Here is a 7,590-nt window from a genome sequence, read left to right on the forward strand (position 1 = left end):
TGGAGAACGACGGCGACAAGGAAGGGGAAGAGCAAGGGCAAGAAGACAGTCAGTCTCGGATGAAATTCGAGCCACTTTAGTTGACCATGTCCTTGTCCATGGGATGACTATGAGGGAGGCTGGGCAACGAGTACAACCAAATTTGAGTCGCTTCACTGTTGCCTCCATCATCAGAACCTTCAGGGAGGAAAACAGGTAGGTGTACTTGCAGTAAGACTGCTTTGTACAGTAACGTTTAAGTTACTGAACTTATGTGTCTTGAGTTTCAGTATGTTTCCATTATTTGCCTGTAAAATGAATGTGTGACAGTTACAGTAATGAGTGCTTCTATTTTTGTAGGACACAGAGACGACCACCTGGTGGAGGCAGGTTAAGGCTTTTGTCGGAGGAGCAAGAGAGGGAACTTGTAAACATGGTAATTGCAAATAATGTAATCCGCCTGCAAGAGATTCAAAGGAGAGTGATTGAGGATGATCATCTTTTTCGAGGCATAAATGCCATCAGCCTCTCCACAATTGACTGCATCCTCCGAAAGAATCAATTCCGGATGAAACAGGCATACCGAGTCCCTTTCGAACGAAACTCTGACAGAGTGAAAAACCAACGTGTGGAATATGTTCAGGTATGAGTTTTGATACTGTATAAAGTATTGTGTACCATCACAGCATGGCAGTTTATGCTGCCATTTCAGCACTCTTGAACTGTGGTTCAGGGTACCGATTGACTCTACTGTGTTATGTGTTTTGCAGAGAATCTTTGAGATTGAAGGACGGCCTGTTCCCCATGAAATAATCTTTGTGGATGAGGCAGGTTTTAACCTGACCAAAAGAAGGAAAAGGGGGAGGAACATAATTGGCCATCAGGCTATTGTAAATGTCCCTGGTCAGCGTGGGGGGAATGTCACTATGTGCGCAGCCATCAGCCAACGAGGGGTACTCCACCGCCATGCCGTACTAGGACCCTATAACACTATGCTTCTCCTTGCTTTTCTTGATGGTTTAAGACAACATATGTTCCAGCTGGACTACAGGGAACCAGCACAGCCAGAGCAGCCTCACTACGTTGTTGTGTGGGATAACGTCAGCTTCCATCGCGCTGCTCTGGTTCGTGACTGGTTTACCAATAACCCAAGGTTTTCTAATATCTTTCTGCCTGCATACTCTCCCTTTCTAAACCCGATAGAGGAGTTATTTTCGGCATGGCGGTGGAAAGTGTATGACCGAGAACCTTATGTCCGTGTTCACCTCCTTCAGGCCATGGAAGAGGCCTACCTAGACATATCAGTAGATGCATGCCAGGGGTGGATCAGGCATGCAAGAGGATTTTACCCCCACTGCCTGGCTGGGGCCAATATAGCCTGTGATGTGGATGAGATTCTCTGGCCTGACCCAGACCAAAGACAAGATGCTGAGGTGGGATAATGTTTCTGGTGTGTGTTGTACTGTATAGTACATGAATGACAATGTGCCACTGTACATACATTGGTTGCGTCTTTTGTGTTTATCATGTGACAAGGGTTTTGAAGGGGAGAACCATAAGCAACCTATTTGTTTTGGAGCTATTGTTTTGAATTAATTGTACCAGTGTGCAAAACTCTGTTGTAGTGTGTGTGTTTTTGAGGGCTTGTGTTTGATGTCTGAGGGCAAAGTTTGGTTTTTCAGCAGGAGTGAATAGTTTTGGGTGTAGAGCTTCATTTTGACCTGGAAATAGGATGTTTGGGAAATTGAGTGAGATGTTATGGATTTGTGTTTACTGTTGTGAGGATATGAGGCGTAGTTTCAAGAAATGTTTTTTAGCAATCGAGAAAAACTGTAAGAGAACTGTTCAGGAGTTTGGTTTAGTGTATTGCTGAAAAGATCTGAATGTGACAAATCAAAGCAAAAGATGGAGATGATCCTTTGTGGTAGAGAAAGCCCGCAGCGTATTGTGTTATTCTACTATTATGCTGGCACAACACCCACACAAGCATAGTCCTTTATACTGCATAAAAATTGGCAATGACTGAGCTAACAAAACATCAACATTCTCTCTGCTGAGTCTAACCTGCTTTGCTATTTAAACCTGATCATTCTTCTGCAAAGTATAACCATCCAGAGTTTAATGTAGCCTAGTGGCACAATGTTTCGCATGATAGCAAAAATGCCCTGTTGTTATGTCAGCAAGGCTAGTAGTTCTATCAGAAGTACAGAGTAGAAATGGAGAAAGCTATACCTACTGCAAAAAGAATGAACCACAAGGTCATACGCCACAGTAAGGCAAGGCAAGGCAAGGCAAGTTTATTTGTATAGCACAATTCAACAACAAGGTGATTCAAAGTGCTTTACAGAGACATTAGAAACAAAAACAAATAAAATATATAAGGAGCATAAAAGCTGAATGCAGCTTCTCCGTGTCTGGTTCTGACTCTGGGAACTGATAAAAGACCGGATCCAGATGACCTGAGGGATCTGGAAGGTTCATACTGGGTCAGGAGGTCATTGATGTATTTTGGTCCTAAACCATTCAGAGCTTTATAGACCAGCATCAGAACTTTAAAGTCTATCCTCTGACGGACAGGCAGCCAGTGTAAAGACCTCAGAGCTGGACTGATGTGGTCCACTTTTTTGGTCTTAGTGAGGACTCGAGCAGCAGATTTCTGAATGAGCTGTAGTTGTCTGCAAGGCTGGACTGGGACAAAAAATCGGCCCGGGCATTTTGACTAGAGACCGGCCCACCAGGATAAAGATTGAAAATGTGACGTCATTCAGGGGTAAAACCGCAAAGGATTCTGGGAACTTGTGGCAAGAGGTACTAGCGCACGCAGGCTTTCAATTGAACTCAGTTACACAGCGATAAAAAGAAACCCAAAAAATGTCAAGAAGCTGTTGTATTATTAACTGCAATAGCCGGTCGCATGACAGCCACGGGAAGCCGACGGGTAAAGAGATCGTTTTTTTTTTTTTTTATCGGATTACGTCGTTGAAGAGAAATTTTTTAAGCCATGTTTCCGAAGTAAGAGCCGACGGATGGTCTGGATATACCAAATATAACGTCTCAGAACACTCCAGCTCACATGTTAGTCTGCTCCAAGCATTCTCACAAAGGTCAGAGTTTTGTAGTAGTTAATACGTCATTTTTCTTAACATAATTGGTGATATAGGTTACAAGCAAGTCTGGCGCTGAACAGAAATTGTCGCGCTATGCTCCTTTATTTATTGTGCATAAATAGTGAATTGTCCTGACACAGTATTGCGTTTCGCTTCTGTTATTACCATGGTACATTGACAAAAACATATACTTTTATTCACAGGGTAAAACAGTTGTTTTGTATCACTAATTGTCCATTGCGATTACAGCATACAATATTATTGTCACTGCTACATTTCTGTAATGCTACCAGAAATTATTTCCACTACTAATTAGTTACCGTTGAGCTCAAAGGTTATATTAATAAACGGTTAACGAATGTGTATTTATCACGACGATTTGTGAAACTGGTAAACTTACCTTTGTTCGTACGATGGTCTTTCGTTCTACACGGTGCGTTTCAAGGTCCTGTACCCATCCGTCGGTAAACTGTACCTGGGCTTGTTGTAGTGACCTGAAGTTACTAAAAACTTCATGAGTGTATGCACTCACTCCAAGAACCGTATAATTATACATCTGAGCGTGGTGAAAGTTGGGCAGCACGCTAACGTCTTTTGTCCACTCTGTGTGCTCGTAAGGGTCTGACCCTTTCACTCCTTTGATTTTTTCCTCGTATCTTTTCTTTGTCTTTTCATCGAGTCTGTCTTTGTACGGACCGGCATTGTTCTCCTTTTGTTTTGTACATTCCTTTTTTGTGCGGCAAAGAAAAAACAAGAAGGTATTGGAACCGGAGAATGAACGTTTTGCGGTGCTGCAAATGCTTGCATTTGATGCGGTACTTTGATTGTTTTGCCACTAGTTCCCGGCATGCACGTGAAAATCACGTGATTGCTAAACAAGGGGGCGGGTGCATCCGGCCTCCTCGGCTGTAATTGGTCCAGCCCAGAGTCGATCATGACCAACTGGCCAATCCAACACCTTTCATTATATATACCCTTCCTAAAAAAAAAAAAAAATCCATCGGCCCATAAAAACAAAAAATCACCAGCGGCCCACCGGGCAAATGCCCGGTATGCCCGGTGGCCAGTCCAGCTATGGTTGTCTGACTTATTTTTTAGGTAGACCTGTAAAGATGCTGTTACAGTAATCAAGCCTACTAAAGATGAATGCATGGACTAGTTTTTCCAGGTCCTGTTGAGACATCAGATCTTTTATCCTTGAAATATTCTTGAGGTGATAGTAAGCTGACTTTGTTATTGTCTTAATGTGTTTTTCTAAGTTTAGGTCTGCATCCATCACTACACCCAAATTTCTCGCCTGGTTTGTGGTTTTTAGATATATAGATTGAAGTTCTCTGGTGACCTGTAGCCTAATCGTTTTTCTTTGGCGCCAAAGACTATTACCTCAGTTTTGTTTTTGTTTAGCTGGAGAAAATTGTGGCACAACCAGTCATTAATTTCCTCAATGCATTTACCAAGAGCCTGTACAGGGCCTTGGTCTCCTGGTGACATTGTGATATATATTTGTGTGTCATCTGCATAGCTGTGGTAGTTTATTTTGTTGTTCTTTATAATCTGTGCCAGTGGGAGCATGTAAATGTTAAACAGAAGGGGTCCCAAGATGGAACCTTGGGTAACTCCACATGTGATACTTGTCTGCTCAGATGTGAAGTTACCTATTGATACAAAGTATTTCCTGTTTTCTAAGTATGTTTTGAACCAGTTTAGTACAGTTCCTGAAAGACCTGTCCAGTTCTCCAGTCGTTTGAGTAATATGTTGTGGTCAACTGTATCAAATGCTGCACTGAGATCCAGTAAAACTAGGACTGACATTTTTCCACTGTCTGTATTCAGACATATGTCATTAAACACTTTGGTCAGAGCGGTTTCAGTGCTGTGGTTCTGTCTAAAACCTGACTGGAAGGCATCGTAGCAGTTATTCTGTTTTAAGAAGTAACTGAGCTGTTGAGAAACTGCTTTTTCAATGATCTTACTTAAAAGTGGGAGATTTGAGATTGGCCTGTAGTTGTTCATTTGTGTCTTGTCAAGATTGTCCTTTTTCAGTATAGGTTTTATTACAGCAGTTTTTAGTGATTCTGGAAACACACCTGATAATAAAGAAAAGTTGACGATCTGTAACAGCTCTGACTCTAAAGTCTTTGAGACCTTTTTGAAAAAACTTGTTGGCAGGACATCTAAACAGCAGGAGGAGGAGTTCAGTTGACCTAAGATGTCCTCCAGGTCTTTGCTGTTAATAGGTTGAAACTGTTTCATGGTGTTTAAACAGTTTTTCGGTGGACACAGTACATATCCTGGATCTGCTGTTGATGTACCAATTGCTTGTCTAATTTTATGGATTTTTTCAGTGAAGAATTTGGCAAAGTCATTGCAGGCCATGGTCGAATGAAGTTCAGCTGCCACTGACACAGGAGGGTTTGTTAGCCTGTCAACTGTAGAAAATAAGACCCGAGCATTATGGCTGTTTTTAGTGATGATGTCAGAGAAGTAGGACCTCCCTGCACTCCTCAGTTGTAAATTATAATTGTGAAGTTTCTCTTTATAGATGTCATAATGAACCTGGAGGTTTGTTTTTCTCCATCTGCGCTCAGCTTTCCTACACTCTCTTTTTTCATTTTTCACCAGTGTGGAGTTTCTCCATGGAGACTTTTTCCTTCCAGAGATAACCTTCACCTTAATGGGAGCAATAGTGTCCATTACATTTAACATGTTAGCATTGAAGCTATTGATGAGCTCATTGACTGACCCTCTGGACAGATCAGGTGTTAATGGGAAGACCTGGTTAAAAATTGCACTACTGTGTTCAGTTATACACCGTTTTGTGATCACTGTTGTTGATATATTTATGTGCGCTGAGATTTTACTTTCAAAGAAAACACAGTAATGATCAGACACGCCCACATCAGACACAGTAACCTTTGAAATGCTCAGGCCTTTGGAGATCAGTAGGTCAAGAGTGTGTCCTCTATTATGTGTGGCCTCTGCTACATGCTGAGTCAGCCCAAAGTTGCCCAGAGTGTTACTCAGGTCTTTAGTCCCTTTGTCCTGAGGGTTGTCAACATGGATGTTAAAATCCCCAACAATAATTACACAGTCGAAATCAACACAGATCACAGACAGCAGTTCACTGAGGTCATTAAAAAAGTCTGTGCAGTATTTGGGAGGCCTGTAAACATTAAGAAACACAACTTTGGATGGGGCCTTCAGCTGTAAAGCCACATATTCAAAAGACTGAAAACTTCCAGGAGATAGCTGCTTACATTGAAATGATTCATTAAATAAGACAGCGACCCCCCCTCCTCTCCTGCTCACCCTGGCCTCACTGATAAAACTGTAGTTAGGAGGGGTCGTCTCGATGAGAACAGCTCCACTGTTACTTTGGTCCAACCAAGTTTCAGTTAAAAACATAAAATCAAGGCCGTGTCAGTGATTAAATCATTAATTAAAAATGTTTTCCCAGCTAAAGATCTAACATTTAATAAAGCCAACTTAAGTGTTTTAGAGGTATTACTTGTCCCTGGTCCTGGTCGTTGGTGTTGTTGAGAGAGTTGGAGGCAAATAGGGACACCTCTTCTTGCCTCAGATGTCTCTCCTTTCTGAGGCTCTTCCCGGGTGGGGGCAAATGGAGCTCCTCCTCAAGGTTTCTGCTGGGCTTTGTCTGTTCTTGGAGTACTGTTTGTTCCTCTTTATGAGATAACTCCTCGTTTATCTCAGCCTTGGCACCAAGCACAGATGGATGACGTATGGAATAAAACAAGTTGGAGGTGAACAGTTTCACCCCTGACTTGTTAAAATTAAATCCATTTGCTTTAAACAGATGCCTGTGTTCCCAAAAAATATTAAAGTTGTTGATAAAATGCACTGAGTGGTCAGTACATGCTGATATAAGCCATTTATTCAGTGTAAACAACCTGCTGAATCTCTCGTCTCCTCCTCTGACCGGTGGTACAGGTCCACTGAGGAATACTGCTGCATTCAGAGAGTTTACAGTATTTAGTAATCCAGTAAAGTCCCGTTTCAGAACCTCCGACTGTTGTTTGGACACATCGTTTGACCCTGTATGCAGAACAATGTTTGTCACAGTTGGATATTCATCTGCAATTTGAAGAATTCTCTCCTTCAGGTTGTTGACCATATGCTTAGGAAAGCAGAGGACTTTAGTGTTCTTACCGCACATCCTTTGTACATCCTTTACGGCAGAGTCACCCACAATCAGAGTTTCAGGCCTAGCCTTTAGCTTTCCCTGTGGTCGTTTACTTTTCAACAGATTTTCAGACCTTACTTCGCTGCTTTTAGATGGATGGTTGTCCGATATAGATCCAGGGTCCTTTGATAGTGGAGCAAATCTGTTCTGCAGTTTCACATTCAGTTGTTTTGGAGGTTTGTTGTTAACCTTCCTATTCACGGTTGTTCAGTCCTGTTTCCTCTCGTATACAGGGGTAGAAGAGCTTCTCTGTCTCGTAGGAAGTGAAGGCCAGTTGGTTTCAGAGATTTCAGCTCGCTGTGC

At 42.1% G+C, this 7,590-nt stretch overlaps 1 protein-coding gene across 1 annotated transcript; it reads left to right on the forward strand.

The window, feature by feature from the left end:
- Nucleotides 1-534: 534 nt before the first annotated feature.
- LOC147314171 (uncharacterized) lies at nucleotides 535-1,553 on the forward strand. Its single transcript, XM_086260913.1, has 2 exons — nucleotides 535-622; nucleotides 750-1,553. Exons 1-2 carry the CDS (start codon nucleotides 548-550, stop codon nucleotides 1,419-1,421), a joined length of 747 nt encoding a protein of 248 aa, XP_086117039.1. The 5' UTR covers nucleotides 535-547; the 3' UTR covers nucleotides 1,422-1,553.
- The last annotated feature ends 6,037 nt before the right edge of the window (nucleotides 1,554-7,590 follow it).

Source organism: Aulonocara sp. 'chitande type north' Nkhata Bay, linkage group LG14, assembly GCF_057382095.1.
Source record: "Aulonocara sp. 'chitande type north' Nkhata Bay isolate Kocher_YH1m ecotype deep benthic linkage group LG14, A_spYH_male_GT1.1, whole genome shotgun sequence".
Classification (NCBI taxonomy): Eukaryota; Metazoa; Chordata; class Actinopteri; order Cichliformes; family Cichlidae; genus Aulonocara; species Aulonocara sp. 'chitande type north' Nkhata Bay.